General features: G+C 35.7%; 1 protein-coding gene across 1 annotated transcript in view; it reads left to right on the forward strand.

Annotated features, from left to right (window-relative positions):
• The window catches only part of USP34 (ubiquitin specific peptidase 34), a 235,931-nt gene that overhangs the window by 115,840 nt on the left and 98,424 nt on the right, over positions 1-21,667 (forward strand). The window contains 8 exon segments of the mRNA XM_007464137.1: positions 1,784-1,879; positions 8,144-8,226; positions 10,711-10,865; positions 11,984-12,097; positions 13,824-13,923; positions 14,058-14,217; positions 17,023-17,149; positions 17,246-17,393. Of these exon segments, the coding sequence (XP_007464199.1) occupies positions 1,784-1,879; positions 8,144-8,226; positions 10,711-10,865; positions 11,984-12,097; positions 13,824-13,923; positions 14,058-14,217; positions 17,023-17,149; positions 17,246-17,393 (983 nt within the window).

Consider the following 21,667-nt stretch of genomic DNA (forward strand, 5'->3'; position numbering starts at 1 on the left):
TGCGGTACGTGGGCCTCTCACTGTTGCGGCCTCTCCCGTTGCGGAGCACAGGCTCCGGACATGCGGGCACAGCGGCCATGGCTCACGGGCCCAGCTGCTCCGCGGCATGTGGGATCTTCCCAGACCGGGCCACGAACCCGTGTCCCCTGCATCGGCAGGCAGACTCTCAACCACTGCGCCACCAGGGAAGCCCTATTACTGTTTTTTAAAAATCATCTTAGAAAGTCTCTTTCTTTGATTACTATTTCAGGGTGACCCTAGTGACAGTTCTATTTGTGAGTGTAAGGAAGTTCTTTGAGATACTAAACAGAGGAGTAGGGGAAAGCATTTAGCATCCTTTAAGTACAAGAGTACCGTTAGTTTTATTTCATTGACTCTCTTCCCATGGTTTTTAAATGGCTGAATTACAAAATTCAAAAGTATTAAAGTGATTCACTTGCAGCTTACCTGGGTAAGTTGGTATTGTAGTCATGTGAGGAGGTTTGAATTAAGGAGTAACAAAAGATAACATTCTTATAGAAGTGCAAAGCTTCGAATATTCAGTTACTTATCAAGTATACCTGAACTTAAGTATATTGAGTTGAAACCCTTTTAGCTTGTTCCTTAAGTTAAATATAAATAAGCTCAGTTAATTCCAACATGAGACTGGTATCCTAAATCTTATCAAGTAGATCACTTAAAAGAACTGAGCTCTTATGATTAGTTGGCATCAATAACAACAAAAACTTACACTTGGTGTGAACCTATTATGTGCAGTAACACTCAGCATTTGGTACTCTCTTAAACTCTTACGGCCCATATTTTAAAATTGGAAATTATCTCTGATCATCTTAGTAAATCTTCAGGTCACCAGCAAACAGACGGGCGAATGATTGGCAATGCAAGAGTAACTTATTTGGAAAAGAAGGCTATAGCAAAAACATGATGTAAATTATATTTGAAGTTTTGGAATTTCAGTACTTCTACATGTTAGTAGTTATATTGCTAATAATTATTGTGTGAGATAGATTATGTTAGTTATGGACCCTGCTATCTCTAATTGTGTTTATCACTATTTCTTTTTTCTTCTATTGTTTCTACTTTACTTTAATACGTGAATATTTATTTGATTAAAATAAGTTATTTTAAAAAATAAGCAGTTATTGACAGAAAAAAACAAACTGATTCATTTAGTTTATATTATATGTGTTCTGTATGCCACGCACTCTGCTAAGTAATGACCAAGGTACACAGTCCATCCTTAACATGGACTGTATTGTACTGTTTTTTAGTATTAACTCATATTAGTCATTTATAATTAGCATTCTGCCAGACATTTTATCCCCTTCACAGAGATTGAGTATTTTGCGATTAAAACACAGTGGTGGGCTTCCCTGGTGGCGCAGTGGTTGAGAGTCCGCCTGCCGATGCAGGGGACATGGGTTCTTGCCCCGGTCCTGGAAGATCCCACATGCCGCGGAGTGGCTAGGCCCGTGAGCCGTGGCCGCTGAGCTTGCGCGTCCGGAGCCTGTGCTCCGCAATGGGAGAGGCCGCAACAGTGAGAGGCCCACGTACCGCAAAAAAACAAAAACAAAAACACAGTGGTGCTTTAACTTCATAAAAATTAAGGTGCACTGCTTTATATCTTTTCACAATTCAAATATAAACAGAACTTGTAAGTTTTTGATAATTGATAGATTTTGCTTTTGAAAATGTTTTACATACAAGTTTTTTTCCTGTTCTAGAATAGATTTATTCTCATACCTTGTGCCTCTAAAACTATTTCTTCTTTCAATTGGTCCAGGTGGGCAGAAAAAGAACTGAACATGATGAAGCTTTTCTTTGATAATTTGGTATACTATATTCAAGCTGTAAGAGAAGGAAGACAAAAACATGCACTGTAAGTATACCTTAACTACGTAAGTTATGTGTAAGTGTTGATTGTCTTTCCTGTGAAAGGTAATTTTCCAGTGTTCCTACTCCTACTCCTTTTCTTTCATATAATAAATAAATGTAATGAAAATTTTAGTTATGAAATTTTTAAGAGAAAGTTTCTTTTTTGTTTTTTTTTGTTTTCTTCTTGTGGTACGCGGGGCTCCGGACGCGCAGGCTCAGCAGCCATGGCTCATGGGCCCAGCTGCTCCGCAGCATGTGGGATCTTCCCGGACCAGGGCAAGAACCTGTGTCCCCTGCATTGGCAGGCGGACTCTCAGCCACTGCGCTACCAGGGAAGCCCGAAAGTTTCTTTTTTAATTTGAATTCTATAAGGTTATTTTTATAATTTTAACCTTAGGAAAATGTAGGTTATATAACTTTGGGGGTTGATTAATCTTCACTGTTGAGTTCTGTTCATAAGTCAGTGTTTTCAGGAATCAAAAGTAAATTTTTTTTTCAGAAATCACCAGTATCCTTGTATTAATGTATTAGGGCATTGATTCTAAAGCTTATAAATATTTACTTCTGAACAAGTATATTTATCGTAGAGTTAATTTAAAATATTTTCCTTTATTATTATAATTGAATACTAGTATTAGAAAGTTTAGGACATGTGAAAACGTTAAGAATTGTGATGTTATAGCTGGTTAATATTTCATCATTAAAATATCTGGATATATTGAAGTGAGTTTGGATAAGAATTGGTAGAAGTTGGGGTGTTAGTGGCATAGCTGTGTTTAAAGCTTCTTATAGGGAGATGCCTGCCTAGAAGGAAGCTTGGAGAATTCAGAAAGATTTTATTTGTAAGTCAGTTGGTGGAAACTGTTGGTCAAGTCTAGGAAACCAGCTAAGTGTCAGTATCAGCATGTCAGTAAATAAGAGAAGTAGGCACAGTATTTATCGAGAAAATATCCGCATGGAAAACTTTCATGTAGATCAGAATTGATCAGATTGTAGAAGTGTTCAGAAAAGCATAGGCCTTTGGGCTTCCCTGGTGGCGCAGTGGTTGAGAGTCCGCCTGCCGATGCAGGGGACACGGCTCATGCCCTGGTCCGGGAAGATCCCACATGCCGCGGAGCAGCTAGGCCCATGAGCCATGGCTGCTGAGCCTGCGCATCCGGAGCCTGTGCTCCGCAACGGGAGGGGCTACAGCAGTGAGAGGCCCGTGTCCCGCAAAAAAAAAAAAAAAAAAAAAAAAAGCCATAGGCCTTTAAAGCATACTTATTCACCTCCAAAAATGAAATCACATTTTCCCCCGACAAATCAGTTCTTTCTCCAGATTACTCTACCCTTCAGTGTACCACCCTCCTCCTAGTCACCTAAAACTTGGAGACTTGGGGCCCTTTTTGTATACTTTTATTTCCAAACATGAATAATGATGTTAGTGGTGATAAAAATAGCCAGTATTTGTTGATGCTTACTATGTGCCAGATACCTTTTAAGTATTATTAACTTCAAGATACACAACTTATTTGAAGTAGGAATTCTCATTTTAAAAATGAGAATGTATAAGCTATGAGGTGATAAATAATTTGCCCAAGGTCACAGTTATAAATTTTTATAAATTTATAGATTTTATAAGTAGTGGAGCTAGAATTTCTATAATTCATTTTATAAACACACATTTTATTAATAGTCAAGCAGTCTGTTTTCTGTAATTCATATTCCTGAGTGCCACATTATACTGTCATTAATCTCATTATCTTAATGCTAAAATATATCCCATGTTTTTTTTTCACAAGTTGACATTCCCACAAACACTGTTCCAGTTCTTTAACCAACATTTGGATCAGTTTTCTTCCCTCAGCCTCCCCCATGCTTGTTAATTCCGTATCCTTATTAAATGAGGAAGGCATTAATGATATTGGTAGAAAGCACATGGGCTTGAGAATCATACAGACCTGCATTTAGGTTATGAATCTGTTGATTTTACCTTATTTCAGTTACTTACTGCTCTAATAAATCCCCATTATTTACCTCATGAGTTTTTTCCTGTTTTTATTTTTTAAATTAATTAATTAATTTTTGGCTGCATTGGGTCTTCGTTGTTGTGAGCAGGCTTTCTCTAGTTGCGGCGAACAGGGGCTACTCTTCCTTGCGGTGTGCAGGCTTCTCATTGCAGTGGCTTCTCTTGTTGCGGAGCACGGGCTCTAGGTGCATGGGCTTCATTAGTTTTGGCATGTGGGCTCAGTAGTTGTGGCTCATGGGCTCCAGAGCGCAGGCTCAGTAGTTGTGGTGCATGGGCTTAGTTGCTCTGGGGCATGTGGGATCTTCCCAGCCCAGGACTCGAACCCGTGTCCCCTGCATTCGCAGGAGGATTCTTAACCACTGAGCCATCAGGGAAGCTCCCCTCATAAGTTTTTTTTAAGAATTAAATGCAATAATTTAGTAAGCTGTATCTGGCACATAGTAGGTTATGTATAAATTGTAGTTACTTGGCTAAAACAAGCTATGGTATAAAATAAACAAGAAACTTGCCTCCTACCCCCATTTAGATTGTCTACTGCATAAAAAATAAATTCTACTTTATTCAGTCTAGTATTCTGGGCTCTCAAAAATCTGAACTCAACTAACCTTTCCTGTTTTATTTTTCAGTGATTTTTTTTAGACATTCTATTCTTCAAGCCTGTCAAATTATTTCTGATATGTTTCCTTAAATTTAACTCTGTTCCACAGCTTGGCTTACAAAGTTACCTCTATACAAGATGCATTCTTTTTAAATCCTTTTAAAATTCTAAGTGTTCTTCAGAGTCTCTTCTTTAATTATTCTTCTTCAAGCAGTGGTGAGGATTAAAGCCTTCTGATTCTGTATCTCCATACATTCTCTATAAAAACCTTAAGATCAACAAGGAACAGGAATAAAACCACACTGACCAGCATTATTAGGAGGCAGAATTCAAATTACATGTCAACAGAGAAATAAACACTTAAGTTGCAAAAAAGCTCCCACCAGAGCCACAGCCTGTGGTCTTAAAGAGCAGGGATGGGGGGCTTCCCTGGTGGCGCAGTGGTTGAGAGTCCGCCTGCCGATGCAGGGGACGCAGGTTCGTGCCCCGGGCTGGGAAGATCCCACATGCCGCGGAGCGGCTGGGCCCGTGAGCCATGACCGCTGAGCCTGCGCATCTGGAGCCTGTGCTGTGCAACGGGAGACGCCACAACAGTGAGAGGCCTGTGTACCGCAAAAAAAAAAAGAGCAGGGATGGGAACTTAAGAGAGGAGCATGGAAGACATAGATGAGTCATGCTCAAAAAGAGAAAGTCCAACATTCATTGCCAAAAAGTGTACACAGATCTGAAGCTTGGTTGTTGACAGCATCGACGACAGGGAAGTTGCTCACTTTGTTAGTGGAGGCAGAGAGGCAGAGCCTCACAGAAGCATTCCTTCTTCTTTTTTTTTTTTTTTTCCTTGCGTTATGTGGGCCTCTCACTGTTGTGGCCTCTCCCATTTGCGGAGCACAGGCTCCGGACGCGCAGGCTCAGTGGCCGTGGCTCACGGGCCCAGCCGCTCCGCGGCACGTGGGATCTTCCCGAAACGGGGCACGAACCCGCGTCTCCTGCATCGGCAGGCGGACTCTCAAGCACTGCGCCACCAGGGAAGCCCCTTTTTTTTTAATTTAAAGAAGCATTGTTCCTGTGGTGAAAAACATGTGCTCTTTGGAGATGAGTTTTATACTTTTCTAGGGTACACCAGAGTATCCTTCCAGTCCTCCAGTCTGCCTTGTTTCCTGACATTTTAGGAGAATAAAATCTTAGAACAGAGAGCTGTCCAGACTATTTTGTTATAATTCCCTTGATTCTTCAGGCTAAAAACAGAGTTGTATATTTGCTGCTCTTTGTTAAAGCATACTGATTTCATGAGTTTGTGGCACATTACTTTACATACGTTCCGTGGTGATTATAGTAGGCAAGTTCTAAGATTTTCACGTAGGACAAAAAGATTCTTGTGGCATTAAAGATAACATTTCATTTCATAAATGGACATGTTACATATTTCTTGAATCCAGTTGCCGCTAGAGAAAATCCTATGTTAACATTGAGACTATCAAGTGAAAGATTTTTTTTAAGGTGTCAGTTTGTCACTAAAGTTTCATGCCCGTGGGGAGATTATTTTTGTCCTATATTTTCTGTAATGTCAGGAGCCATGGACAAGCCCACGAGAGTTTATTAGTATTGATAACACTTTTGATTTGCATCCCAAGAAATTTCCTGGTTGGTGATTTCAGCAACCAATGGGATCCTGACAGAGCAGGCAGAGTCCTTTGAAGTGTGCAGCCAATGGTACTACTGTGGAAGCCGAAGAAGGGAGGACAAAGGGACTGGATCCATGCCTTCTAGGGTTATAGGTCCCTTACTCTGGGATGCAAGTATAGGGGAAGGAAGTATTCAGGAAATAAAGGCACTTTGTAAAGGACAAGAAGACATCATTCCCCTTTTATGTCTTTGACCAACATTCCCGATACTCAGGGCATATGATACATGATAGATCTCATGTTTGAACCTGTACTCCAAGGTCTCTGCTACAAAAATCTCTGTCCTTTTAGTAAAAGGATGAAAACTATTAAGAGCAGGCCTTGAATTTTATCTGAATAGTGTTCTAATCTGTGGGTTCCACCCCCACCCCCAGTTCCCAGCCACCTTGCTGTAAGTACTTTCATCTTCATGAAGGGCACTGCAACAGTGACGAAGCAAAAGTTCATCTTTTCTTTTCCAACGTTAACATGAGACAGTAAAGAGAAGCAAAGATATATCCAGCAAACTCAACCTTTAGGAAACCTTAACTTGAAACTTCAATGACGAATCTAGTGTAATTTTTGAAACCAGCTAACTCTAGGAAGCTTTTAGAATTTTGCACTTACTTAAAGATGTTAAGAAATTGATTTAAGAGGCTCTATGACTCTCTGCAAATTGGGATATAGATCATGGCCTAGACTGGCTGCTGCCTTTTATTGGCAAGGTAATTTGGGCAGTTCCTCCACAGCTGATTTGTAACATAGAGATAAGAACTCATGATTGATTTAGTCTCATTGATTGGGTACTCAGGTGCTTGTGGGAACTAGAATATTGTGATACCACAGTCACAGTTCAATATGCAGTTCATGGAGTTGCTAAAGGAATCCTAAAATGCAAACCTGATCATTACTACCTTTCTTTCCCCAACACCCTTCAGTGACTTCCTTATGTGTCCAGAACAGTATCAAACTCTTCTGACATTCATGCTGGCCGTGATTTGGCCCCTGCTTACCTCTTTAGACCCATCTCCTACCCTTCTTCCACCACAGACCAACACTTGCTTCTTAAAATGCTGTTCCTTTGCAAATGCCTACAAACTGAATTCCCAGAGTACCGTGTGAAATCACCTACTTAACAAGCTTTCAAAGCAACTCTTAAATTATCCATTGAATTTTGTACACATGAATTACAATTACTTAGATTTGAAATAACATTCAGAATTGCTCATTTTGTATCCACTGTTTTCTTTATGAATTAGATTTATGGAAATGATATTTTATTAACATTTCTTGTTAAAGGAATATAGTATTATCCCTGGAGGGACAATGATAATGAAACATGCAATTTCTAGATGGAAATATTTTTTATTAGCTATTCTAATTTATGTACATATTGCATAATTTTTAATTAATTTATTTTATTTCTTTTTGGCTGTGTTGGGTCTTCGTTGCGGTGCACGGGCTTCTAATTGCTGTGGCTTCTCTTGTTGCAGAGCCCAGGCTCTAAGCCCAAGGGCTTCAGTAGTTGTGGCTCGCGGGCTCTAAAGCGCAGGCTCAGTAGTTGTGGTGCATGGGCTTAGTTGCCCCACGGCATGTGGGATTTTCCCGGACCAGGGATTGAACCCGTGTCCTCTGCATTGGCAGGCGGATTCTTAACCACTGCACCACCAGGGAAGCCCCATATTGCATAATTTTAAAATGACATTTCTTTTGTTCCACTGTTGAGTTCTTATCTGCTTATCTAATTTGAAAGTATGTGTTCTAATAATTTGCAGATTTTTATAATATTAAATAACATAAATCTCACATGTAACATTTGGCTTTGTGGCCATTTTTTGTGTGTATAACCAAAGATATAATTAAAATATTTAATAATTATGAATGTTATTAAATGGAATTTTACTTATTTCGTATAATTTAAGATTAGGACCATTAAATCTTTAAAAATAATTAAGAAATAGGATCTCTCAGTTAATTATTTTAATGAATTTTTAAATACAGGTACAGCCATAGTGCCGAAGTTCAGGTGCGGCTTCAGTTCTTAACTTGCGTGTTTTCAACTCTGGGATCACCTGATCATTTCAGTAAGTTTTTAAATCAGTATTTTAATCAGTTTTTAGATCTTCCTTGGCTCTTGAAATAGTCCAGTTAAATGTACTCATGCCTTTAGATTTCTGTGGTGATCAAATTATTCTCAGTACTGAATGTCCTCTCAGTATGTATGACAATGGGAACTTGCCACTGACACATTCTTGTTTCAGGCTCTGAAAGTGCCAGTTTCTTAATGAATAAATGACTCATTTCAGGAACAAAATATTTGGGATAGAAGAACGTATCATGTTAGAGTGACTGTATTTTTTATTACCTTTGGTTATAGAATATTCCTTTCACTCCTGTTGGAAACAGCCACTGTCTGCATATTATTATCAGGGCTGATCTTATCCAAAATTGGTTGGCTTCATAGGTGATAGAGACTTAGACACCCTAGTTTTATTGAGATGACTCTCAAACTCAATTTCATTAACAGTTAATCTTAAAAAAAAAAAAACAAAGCACCAGAGAGATTGGTCTGGTATTGGTATATTCAGAGTGTGGACCATTTCCAAATCCACATGCTAGATATTCTCACAAGAAAGGAGGAAGCTTGATTTCTTTTGGCCAGAGCTCCTTTCCTCTTGCTAGACTGACTGTGTTTTCTTTCACACTCCACACACTTCTTTTACTGTGTGTCCCTGTCAACAAACCTCATTTGTTAGAAGGGCATTCTTTCTTTAGCTGTGGTTAATATAATCAAACTGGTGAGCGTTTTGCTAGCCTGAGAGATGTCTTCATGACTCTTAAGTCCATATATGCTTGAGATATGCCATGCATTTATTTTACTGTTTAAGTCTATAATTTCTTCTTTAAGTCAAGCTGTTTGTAATAAATGTCACTATCATTGTGATACCAATAGATATCAAAACGAAGACACCTGTTTTTGATAGGAAACTTCTGTTTCATATTACTAGGTCATTTATTACACCCATTATGACTCATAATATACAAGAAACAAATAATATATTTTTTAAAATCTTATACATGAGAAGTCAAGCCAAAACAAATATTGTCAGCATAAAAATTTCACATGACCATTAAGTTTCATGTTTGTTGAGTATAGATTTTTATTGGAAAATGTTAATCACTCTTTTCAGTATTTGAGTAATGAATTATTTATTTTGCTGCTCCCATTCCAGTGAACACAGTATGTATTCATACACAGTATGTATGGGCTTTCAATAGCTACTGTACATATAGAATCATACTGAAAACTTCACTTATCCCGCATCATAATTGTACTTCTCTAACTGGCACAGTTCCTTTCAGTTATAATATGGTTACTCCAAAGTTATATTTGATAAGTTAATACAGGTTTTTAATATACCAATAACTGTATTCTTTTAAAAACTTAAAACAATAACAGCAGCTTATACATGGCCTATTGATTGTGAATTGGTGATTTAGCCATTTATGAATACACTTTGGTTTTGTTTACTATAATTAACCTGGATGCTTTTTTTTAAGATTCTTACCTATTTTTACCTATCTTCACTTATCTCTCTTCTTAATTACTTAATGTGTTTAAGTTATAATATACACTAAAGGTTATTTCTGTTTTTTTTATGTTGGCTCCCAGGGGCACAAATTCTTCTTAGAACAAGTAGTCCATACATTAACTGTTTTTGTGAGAAACTGATTGGGTACATTTCATATTCTGAATCTCATCTACTTTTTTGGGGGGATGGTGGTTCTTACGATTCTATCATCTTTTCAGATGCCTTCTGATTCTGGGGAATAAGCCTAGGCTCTAGAATCCCTTATGATATACTTTAGAAATCCCCTGTTACACTTTTATTCTACCCTTTTGGATTGTCTCACTTACCCATATTCAGACTTGTGATTGCCCTAATGCCTCCTCTTTGATTCTGAATAGTTCTTCTGATTCCTTCTGCCACACTCTGGAATTATCTAATACTTGGGTCAAAGTAGTATAGATTTTGTCTCATTACATTGGCTTCTCAGCCAATTGTATCCCCTGATGTGTTGCTGTTCTGTTTTAGGCAGTCAGTTTCCTTTTGTTTTATTAATCATAAGGATCCCTTTCTTCATAGTTTTCAAAAATAATGCTTATTGGCATTTATTGTTTATCTCCTATGTGCATAGAATGAGCTTTGAACATGACATGGTATCCACTCTCTTCTTAACCCTTAAACCTTAGAACTAACTAGACTTTGGGAATTCCCTTTAATCATGTTTGTTGTAATACAATGATATGTTCATATTTTAGGGAAAATGATTTCCAGAACAAATGACTCTTCTAGGATACTTACATAAGTCATGTTTTTTAGATGATTTATATATGGAGTATATTTAACTACATTGAAAGCATAAATTATATGAAATCTCTTATGAAATTTTATAGAATGCTATGAAATATCTCCTTTATATTTCTATATATATTGGTGCTTCTAGTATATTTAGGATGAAAATGTTGTATGCACCAGGATTTAAAATTTGTAATTTTTATCTAGGGTTAAGTTTGGAGCAAGTTGATATTTTATGGTATTGTTTAGTAGAAGATTCTGAGTGTTATGATGATGCACTCCATTGGTTTTTAAATCAAGTTCGAAGTAAAGATCAACATGCTATGGGAATGGAAACCTACAAACATCTTTTCCTGGAGAAGGTAATTTTATTTCTTGACAGTTTGTATTGTTTTTCTATATTTCCTTTTTCTTTCTTGAAATGTAAACTGTGATGTTCATTTTTTCCTGTTTGAGATACTTTTTAAAAAACTAGTCAAATATACTGCTTTTCAGCAGTCCTTATATAATTTTTGCCACTTAGATTTTGCTTTAATTTTGTCCTCTACAGTGTTTATATCTAAATGAATACTTAGTTTATGTTTACAAAAATGTTATGTTCCTTAGCTAAAGTACTTAAACTGACAGTAATTAGAGTAACTCTTGGTAAACACTAATAAGAAATATGGGGGCTTTTGGTGTGTATTTTAAAAAATCATGAGTAACATTGTAGTTCAATTTTTCAGGGGTGGTGCCCACCCCACTAGTGTGAGAGCAAGTCTTTCCTTAAATGGTATGGTTTTAGCCGGTCTTCCCACAGATATAAGCCAGTGTTCAGATTTGTAGATTTCTGGGAAGGCGTTTTTAGGAAGTGCTGTCATGATACTAAAGATACTCCTCTATCCAATTTTTGTTTTTATTTATCAGGTGCCACAATTGGTTCAGGTGATAATTTTCCATTTGAATTTTAAAACATTTATGATAAAGCAATAGACTTTATTATTCCTATGCTAATATTTGAGATTATAAAGGCTCTCTGGGAAGTCTCTGTGACAGAATTGAGTACATATGAATGAGTTTTGGTAATGTAAACTAAATCACTTAATAGATCCAAGACAAAGCTACAAATAGACCTTCAGTTATCTTAATTTCAAGCTCTAACTTATATACAAACTGTACATGTGGCTATACATATTATAAATGTGTGTAGTGTAGGTATACAATAAATAATAAAATTTAAAAATTTCCTTTGGTTCGGGTCGATGTACATCTCAAAAATTGAAACACGTATCAGGTTTCACTTATGTCATGAATAAAATTTTCATTAAATTATTATCTATTTCTAAATTGTCACTAAAAATCTCAGTTGATACGTTTTTTCTGCAATGTTTTTTTAGTAAAACTAGGTTTATTGATTTAAATCTGTTATGTTAAATCCAGTAAAATGAAATCTGCTAACTTAATTATCATACTAAACTCTTAAAAACTTTTTTTTTTTAAGATGCCCCAGCTAAAACCTGAAACAATTAGCATGACTGGCTTAAACCTGTTTCAGCATCTCTGTAACTTGGCTCGATTGGCTACCAGTGCCTATGATGGTGGTTCAAACTCTGAGGTATGGATTTAGGTTTGTCATTTTATTAGGTCAGCTTGTAGAATTTTTGTTGTTGTTGTTCTTCAAATTAGATTATTAAATTATATAGTCTACCAAGCACTGAATTTACTAACTATGCAGACTTTTATTCTAAGGTTTTAAAAAGTTTTATCTTTTGGTTTTAAAAAGTTTTATAAAGCAAAGTTGATAATTTTGCATTACTAAAGATAACCTTGGTTGTACATAATGAAAACTTGGGATACAAACTTCAAGCTATGAAATAAGTAAGTCATAAAGATGTAATGTACACATAGGGAATATAATCAATAATACCGTAACAACTTTGTATGGTGCTGGATGGTAATTGATCTTATTGCAGTGATCATTTCATAATGTATAAAAATATTGAATCACTATGCTGTACACCTGAAACTAATGTAATATTGTATGTTAACTATAACTCAATTAACATGACTTATACATTCCTTGATTAGTAAAGAATTAAGTAGAAAGGTTGATTTGTCTAAAATCTGTTTTTCGTGCCATTTGTTGTGGCCAAGCTTTTCGTTGCTCTTGGGCAACTCCGGAGTTCCTATTGGTAACTTCTGTTCTGGAATGGAGTCCACCTAAATCATTTCTGACCATGAGGCATGATGATCAGTTCATTAACCGAAGACTGTCACAAATTGCTAGTCTTATCTCTGGTTCTGAGTTCCATTTGCCTAGTTGGGTGGCTGCAAGATTTTGTTGAATGCATTATTCCTAAACTCACCTAACACAGATTGTTATTTGAAAGTCTTCCTTATTGGATATTTGTTTATTAATGATAGCTTTGATTTATGCAGTATACACTAACATTTTTCATTAATTTTCTTTAGAGGTTGAGTTGTTTATAATAGAAAACTGATGTTAATCTATGTGGTAAAAAATAATTTTAATTGTATTTAGAATGCTTTCATAGTATCTTCCTACCTTCTTTCCTGGTTTGAATAGTGTTCTGTTCTGTTTGTTTGTTTTTGTTTTTAATTTTTTGGTCCTAACTCTTACTTTGATAGCACTATGTTAAGTTTCAATTTGGTTATTTCAGATAACCAGACAGATCTGATTTACCTAAGTAGTCATACTCTAATTTTGAGATAATACTGCTTTTTAAGTAGATGATATGAACACTAAAGGTGTTCTGTCCCCTATCAGAAGGTTATCTTTCTTCACCCTCCTCAACTTTTGAGAACTTTCACTCTCCACTTTTTCTGTAATTTTCAGTGAAAACTTTTCTTCATCTCATGGTTAATGTCATAAATTTAAATGTCAACTTCGGTTAGCAAATCTTTTAAATTTTCTGTGAACACCTGAAAGCAATGACTTTTTCAGAATAAGTTGGATGAAAGCATTAACATGTGATACTAATAATTATGTGTTGTTATTACTTTGTAGCATGTTTTGAGGACTTGAGTTTTTCCCACTATGTAGTCACAACTTTTGAGTTAAACATTATACACATACATAGTTAGATGATTTATAACTAAGTATTTTTACAAGTACAGGTATGTTTCAGTGACTGAAGACATTTCCAAGGCTTTTATCATTATTAAATATTAGTTAATAACACTAAGTTATTTTTAAATATTTTATAGGATATTAAAACTCTTTGATATTGAATGCCTTTTAAATTTGTAACTGCTCTTCTAATAATTTACATTGTTTGACAAATAATAACATTTATAGATGTCATATTTTTCTTTCTTAGCTTTGTGGTATGGACCAATTTTGGGGCATTGCTTTAAGAGCACAGTCTGGGGATGTCAGTCGAGCAGCTATCCAGTATATTAACTCCTATTATATTAATGGTGAGTGATTTGAAATATTGTCTGATAGGTAATTTTTTATGTAAGTATTTTTTGTTTAGCTATAATTTGTTTTCTTTAATATAGCTAAACAAGAATATAGGATTGATATACATATCTAAACATCTGATTTTCAGGTAAAACAGGTTTGGAGAAGGAGCAAGAATTTATTAGTAAGTGTATGGAGAGTCTTATGATAGCTTCTAGCAGTCTTGAACAGGAATCACACTCAAGTCTCACTATTATAGAAAGAGGACTCCTTATGCTGAAGACACATCTGGAAGCATTTAGGAGAAGGTAATTTTTTAATATCACATTATTAGAATGAATTTTAGGCTTTTTTTATGCTGATATGTCCAAAATATTCTTAAAATTAAACTAAAGGTTTTCTTGGGGGCAGGTAGAAAGCATAACTTACCAAAAGTGAAGGGTTAGTAATGGAAGTAATTTTTATTCATGATATGTACCATTTTGCTGTGGAATAGGCAATATAGGTTCCTGGTAAATACTGCAGAGCTTTAAAAATCATAAGACTGAGAAGATATGCATGAATAAGAATCTCTAGACAGAATTCCATCTCTGAGAAAGTATTACTGTGATTGAAATGGCAGAACACCACTACCAAAAAAAGTTTCACTAAAACCCTCACCAAGAACATCAGATAATCTCTCATGGTTGAATCAAGTTGAGTCATTTGTTTCATTTGCTGTTTTTTTTTCTTCCTGGACTAGGAGACAGTATTTTAATTTTGAATTTCCATTTACCATGGAAACATGATCAAAAAATTCTGTGTTAATGAATATCTGTATAATTAATTTAGACATACCCTGTGTAATACAGAAATAAAGCAAATTAACATTTATGAATATATCGACTGAATTGAAAGGTGAGTAGATAGTTTTAATTAAGAAATTCTGTTTGTTAAAAATCATGAGTAAATGTAAAAGTACAAAGAACGGTTGAAAAAATTGTTAAAATTAATAACTTCTTTCAACTTCAGAGCTCAGTTTGATAATGAAAAACTTATACAATTTGTATATATTGACCTTTTGTTTAAAATTAATCAGGGAATACAGAATAAAGATTTTCTACACATTCCTTATAAATAACATGGCTCCGTGCTTTAAAACATTTAGGCATCACAAAATTCTTTATTTTGATTATGATTATAATTTGTGCAAATTCTACTTAATTCCTTGTGTTTTTAAAGAATGTATAAGGGAATGCTAGAGTTTTTTGCACAGAAACTTCACACTGCCTCATAATTTTGACCACTTTAAAAACTAAAAAATGCAAATGTGATGTTTTATTCAAATTAATAAAAAATTAATACTCATAAAATTCAGATATTACACTAAGATAATACTAAAGAAAATCAAAGTCTCTATCTTTTCCTATCAGAGATATTTACTCTTAATGATGCGATAGGTATTCTTCTCAAATTTTCTCTGTGCTGCAGGGCCTACAAACAAACCAAAAAGGTCCTTTTGATTCAAGCCCCTAGTCCTCATACAGTGTTACCAATGGTTTTAAAATAAGCATTTATTTTAAAAGTCTTTAAAAACAAATTGTTTCCTAAGATTCAATGGTGTGTTTTATAAGTTTAATGAATTTCAGTTCAAAAATTCCTTCTCAGATGTACAAACTTTTTTCTAACTCAAAAAAATTGATTATAGTATCCTTGATAGAAGTCTTTGTATTTGTTTATATTTTACTCTAAAAGTTAATGTTGGTGTTAAATAATTTATATAAATACTATTTTGTGGATGTCAAGTAAAGAAACTAGGAAACAATTGAATATTCAAAAGCTAAGAGCTAGTTTTAAAAATTATCTAGGAATTTTCATGCAAATCCTTGTGTAGTATCATTGTACAGTTTCAGGTGCTTAATGTGCTTAGTGCTACTCCTAATTTAAAATTGCCTTAACATTTATAAAATGAAAATATAAAGTAATTATTGTGTTTATGTATTCCTTATATTAAAAAAGTAAATAAAAAATGTCTTTTTAAAGAGGTTGCTACTCCTAATTTAAAATTGCCTGACATTTATAAAATGAAAATATAAAGTAATTGTTGTGTTTATTTATTCCTTATATTAAAAGAGTAAATAAAAATGTCTTTTTAAAAGGGTATTCTTTAAAAGAAAAAAAAAGGGGTATTCTTTTTAAAAAGAGTTAAGGTTATTGTCTTAAACAGTGGTCTCAACCAGAAGCGATTTTGTTTCCCAGGGTACATTAGATAATGCTTAAAGACATTTTTGATTATCACAGCTTAAGGGAGAAGGCAGTGCTGTTGGCATGTTGTAGGTAGAGGACACTGCCAAACATCCTGCATTGCACCAGATAGACCCCTCATAACAAGAAGTTATCAGGCCCAAAAAGATTACTGTTTTGCTCGTAGAAGCTGGACATTGGATCACTTCTAGGAAATCAAGTACATTTATTCCCTTACTTGCCCTCCTTCTATTCTAGAACTGCTGATTAGTTTTAGGCATTAATTTTTTCTTAACTAAATTCAGGTACCCTGGATCCTGTCTTCAACAACTGAAAATAAGTTAGAAAATTAATATTTAGTGAGTGTCATGCTAGATGCCTGTTTCCTTTGAAATATTAATCTTTATAACTCATGATTTTAGCAGTCATGGAATCAGCTCTCAAGCTGTTAGGCTGGTTAGCATATATTTACTACAATACAGTTCTGTCTTTGCAAAGTATTTCCTAATACCTTTTTTCCTCTTTTGAAAATAGGAACGACAGCTTGCCATTTACTTACCGGATTAGTTTGTTTCTTTAAATTCCTCCTGCCTCTGCTCCTCCCCTGCGTCCCCCCACCCTCCTTTAAAAAAAAAGTGTTCCTAATGGGTCCTTTTTTTTTCCAGTAATTTTTCTTAGAAACTAATTTTTAAGGAGCTCTTAGCCATATTTACACATTTAAGTTTGATTCAATATGATGAATCCAAACTTAAACTTAATGTTGTAGAGTAAATTGGGTCGTACTGGACCCTTTTGTGGGTGCTTTCATTTTGTAAAATAGTAAAAACTTCTGTAACATTAAAATGGTTTATAATTATATCCTTCCTATGTGTGGTTTTTGTGTGTTTTAGGTTTGCATATCATCTCAGACAGTGGCAAATTGAAGGCACGGGTATTAGTAGTCATTTGAAAGCACTGAGTGACAAACAGTCCCTGCCGCTAAGGGTTGTATGCCAGCCAGCTGGACTCCCTGACAAGGTAGTTACATAGTTTTAGTTTTGAAATTGATAACATTTCCCAGTTCAAATATATGTTCTTTGTGTATTTTTAAATTGGTTGCATCTCATATTTCAGATGACTATTGAAATGTATCCTAGTGACCAGGTAGCAGATCTTAGGGCTGAAGTAACTCATTGGTATGAAAATTTACAGAAAGAACAAATAAATCAACAAGCTCAGCTTCAGGAGTTTGGTCAAAGCAGCCGAAAGGGAGAATTTCCTGGTAAGTCCATCAGTTCAGATTTTCATATTTTCTAGGTTCTATTATATATCGACTTCATACCTTTACTTCTTTGAAGACTACCAAGCATGTTCATGACTCTCCTCGCACCCCTTCCCCCCACCCCCGCCATGCCCTCCCCTACCCTTGGTATGGTGCCATTGATTTCTTAGACAGGAGTTAAGTTTTTTTTTTTAAGATGTTATTTGCAAACACTTGTCCTCATTTTTCTCAAAAAAAATTCTACTTTTGGAGGTTATCTGATAAGCAGTGTGGGAACTAATAAGTTTAAGTGTCCATACACTACCTAGTACCCAATTTTACCCAATAAATTTTTTTTTCTATTTTGATATATTTTGTTGTTCTGAAGCATATGAAAATAACACATCATTAAGTTCCATCTGTGCATCTCCCCTTACCTCCAAAAAAGTATCATATTAAGAAATTTTTCATGTGGGCCTGATAGGTATATTTGATTCTTCCCTTACTGGTGCATCTTTAGTGTCTTTCCATAGCACATACAATAGGAGCTAAACAGAGGAACAACCAGGAAAGCTGTTGATTACAGTTTAAAGGTCTGACATTGTAACAGGCTAACTATATATATAGGGAAAAAAGTCTTAAAGTTTTAAAAGCTTCTTTTTAGGACTTTTAACCCGCTTGTGTGCAGAGTGATAATTCTTTGACATCTTTTAGTAAGGAGCCAACAATATTGCTACAGCGTGCTTAAGATGAAAGTATATGTATGTATCTTCTAAAGTATATCAGATCCTTTTAATTAATTAATTAATTAATTTATTTATTTATTTTGGGCTGTGTTGGGTTTTCATTGCTGTGCTCAGGCTTTTCTCTAGTTGCGGCAAGCAGGGGCTTCTCTTCGTTGTGGGGCGCGGGCTTCTCATTGCAGTGGCTTCTCTTGTTGCAGAGCACGGGCTCTAGGCACGTGGGCTTCAGTAGTTGTGGCTCGCGGGCTCTAGAGTGCAGGCTCAGTAGTTGTGGCGCACAGACTTAGTTGCTCCACGACATGTGGGATCTTCCCAGACCAGGGCTTGAACCCGTGTCCCCTGCATTAGCAGGCAGATTCTTAACCACTGCACCATCAGGGAAGTCCCAGTATATCAGATCTTAAATTTTGTTCTTGAATAATTAATAAGTATTCTTTTTTTTTTTTTTTCGGTACGCGGGCCTCTCCCCGCTGTGGCCCCTCCCATTGCGGAGCACGGGCTCCAGACGCGCAGGCTTAGCGGCCATGGCTCACGGGCCCAGCCACTCCGCGGCATGTGGGATCTTCCAGGACCGGGGCACAAACCCGTGTCCCCTGCATCGGCAGGCGGACTCTCAACCACTGCGCCACCAGGGAAGCCCTAATAAGTATTCTTGGTTAGAGGAATAGAGGTTGAGAAGTCTCCTTCCTACCCCTATCTCTGAATCTCCCATTTCCCTTTCCTGAGGCAAATGTTCTTAGGTCTTTTTCAAGAGATAATAAGATTATAATGTAAGAATATTTGTATATATACAGTTGACTCTTGAATAATGTGGGGGTTAAGGACACCAACCCTCCACACAGTCAGAAGTTCACGTATAGCTTGTAGTTGACCCTTCATACCCGTAGTTCTTTCATATCCATAGTTCTGCATCTGTAGACTCAGCCAACTGAGAATCATGTAGTACTGTAGTATTTACTACTGAAAAAAATCTGCTTATAAATGGGTCTGCGCAGTTCAGACCTTTGTTGTTCAGGGGTCAGCTATATACTTAAAACACAAATGGTAGCATTCCATTTATACTCTTGACCCCTTGTTTGTTGTGCTTAATATTATCTTACAGAACATTCCATATTAGTACATATAGAAAGTTACCACATTCTTTTTAAGATCTGCATTGTCTGTAATATGGTGGGTACCATGATTTATTTTACCTGTTCTCTATTAATGGACATTTGTTTCCTTTCTTTTGATATTATAGTATTATAGATAGTATCCTTAATACATACATTATCTAATGCATGTTGACTAAATACCTAGGTATGGAATTTTGAGATCCAAAAGTATGTTTTTGTTAACATTGAGAGTCTCTTCTTTTTCTAATCTCTTCATGACTTACTTTAGCTCTCAGGAATAGATCAAAATAGAATTTCTTCTGTGAGGTAATATGAAAGTCTTCTGCTGATTTAAGCAGTAGGACATGAAGGTGAGAGTAGAAATTTCACTGTCAGATTCTGGTAAGGAACATGACTGGTAAAGACAGTCTGGGTTCAGATAAGAATCTGGACCAGGTTCACTTGCCATTCTTTCCTTAGATAGAGAAGATATTATGAAGGCAGCAGAGATTTTGGTCATGTGGCCCTCAGTAACACATTTTTCTAGTCACACTGATCCTATTCTCTATCCTTCACATCTGATGCACAGCAGTTGGATCTCCTTTATCATCCTCATAATTCTTTTTGTCTCTCTCCTATGTTGACTATTCTGTTTCCAGTATTCCATACCTTCTTTATTGGTTCACTTTTTTATTTGGCTGGAATACAGTGCAGTTGTCCAGTAGCTTCTTGAGAGAATGTTGATATGGGGTAAAGTCTGTGATTCTTTGAATGATCATAAATACATTTCTCATACTTTAAATGGTGATTTGGCTGGGTATAGAATTCTAGATTGTAAACAATTTTGTTTTAGAATTTTAGAGATATTACTACATTGTGTTTTGTGGTTCTGTTATTGCTGTTTAGAATTATGAAGCCATTCTGATATTTTTTTACACATCCAATTTTTTTTTTCCTCTTCTAGAGCTTAATGAGTCTTCTTGTTCCTAATATTCTGAAATTTTACAATACTAGGCCTGAGTATGGATCTGTTTTCAACAATTGTAATGGGTACTTTAATATTTACAGCTCCGTTTTAGTTTGGCAAGTTGTATCTTTAAGTTCGGGGAAATTTTCTTGAATTAGTCTTCCTGTGTTCTGTTTTATCATTTATCTCTAAATTCTTTATCTACATGTTTCATCTCTTGGACTATTCCTAATTTACTTATCTTTTCTTTCCTATGGTTCATTTCTTTGTGTGTTAACTTCCTGAGAGAGGTTCTCAACTTTATTTTACAATTCTTTTGAGTTTTCCATTTTTGCTGTCATGCTTTTTTTTTTTTTTTTTTTTTTTTTTTGTTTTTTTTTTTTTTTGCGGTACGCGGGCCTCTCCCTGTTGCGGCCTCTCCCGTCGCGGAGCACAGGCTCCGGACGCGCAGGCCCAGCGGCCGTGGCTCACGGGCCCAGCCGCTCCGCGGCACGTGGGATCTTCCCGGGCCGGGGCGCGAACCCGCGTCCCCTGCATCGGCAGGCGGACTCTCAACCACTGCGCCGCCGGGGAAGCCCTGTCATGCTTTTAATATCAGACATCTGTTTTGTGTCCTCAGAGTACTCCTATTATCTTAGTTGAAATATCTTTTTGAGAATATTGGGGTTTTGTCTTTCCTTAATTGTTGAATCTTTAAAAATCCAGACTGATGGTGCCTGCATTTCAATTAGAATGTTTAGCTAATTACCTAATTATTTTCTGTTAATCTCATCTTGTCTTTAACCTTATATTTACCACTCTGGCATGCTTTATTCCTACGTATAGATTGAAAAATTTCCATTTGCTTTCCTTTTTCTTCCTCTTTTAATGAATTTCCCTTAAAAATGTTTATATTGCAGATCTGGTGATGAATTTTCTCAAGCTTTTTTTGTTTGAATAAAAAGTTTGTTTTGCCTTCAATTTTGAAAGAAATTTTCACTGGATATAGAATTCTAGGTAAAGAAATTTTTTTCTTTCAGGACTTTATAAAAAAATTCCCCATTATCATTTGGCTTGCAAAGTTTCTGACCAAAAAGTCTGTGGTTTTTCTTATCTTTCATCCTTTGTATACAATGTGTCTTTTTAACTGTGCTTCATTTTAAAGATTTTTCTTTAACATTGATTTTCAGCAGTTTGATTATTAATTTGCCTTGTTGTGTTTTTGTGTTATGCAGCTTGGATTTAGCTCAGCTTCTTGGGTCTGTTGTGTATTTGTAACATTTATCAAATTCGAAAAAGGTTAGCAATTATATATTTTTTCAAATATTTTTTTCTTTTTCCTTACCCTCACCATAATTTCTGGGCTTCTAATTAAATGTATCTTAGTCTGTTTGTTACTGTCTCATAGATCCCTGAGGTGCTGTTCTTTTCCTTTATTCCTTTTCTTTTTCTCTTCTTCTCTCTTTTTCTTTTCCTTCTCTTTCTACCGCTTCGATCCCTCTTCTCTTTCCC

The sequence above is a fragment of the Lipotes vexillifer genome, unplaced genomic scaffold, assembly GCF_000442215.2.
Source record: "Lipotes vexillifer unplaced genomic scaffold, Lipotes_vexillifer_v1.1 scaffold311, whole genome shotgun sequence".
Classification (NCBI taxonomy): Eukaryota; Metazoa; Chordata; class Mammalia; order Artiodactyla; family Lipotidae; genus Lipotes; species Lipotes vexillifer.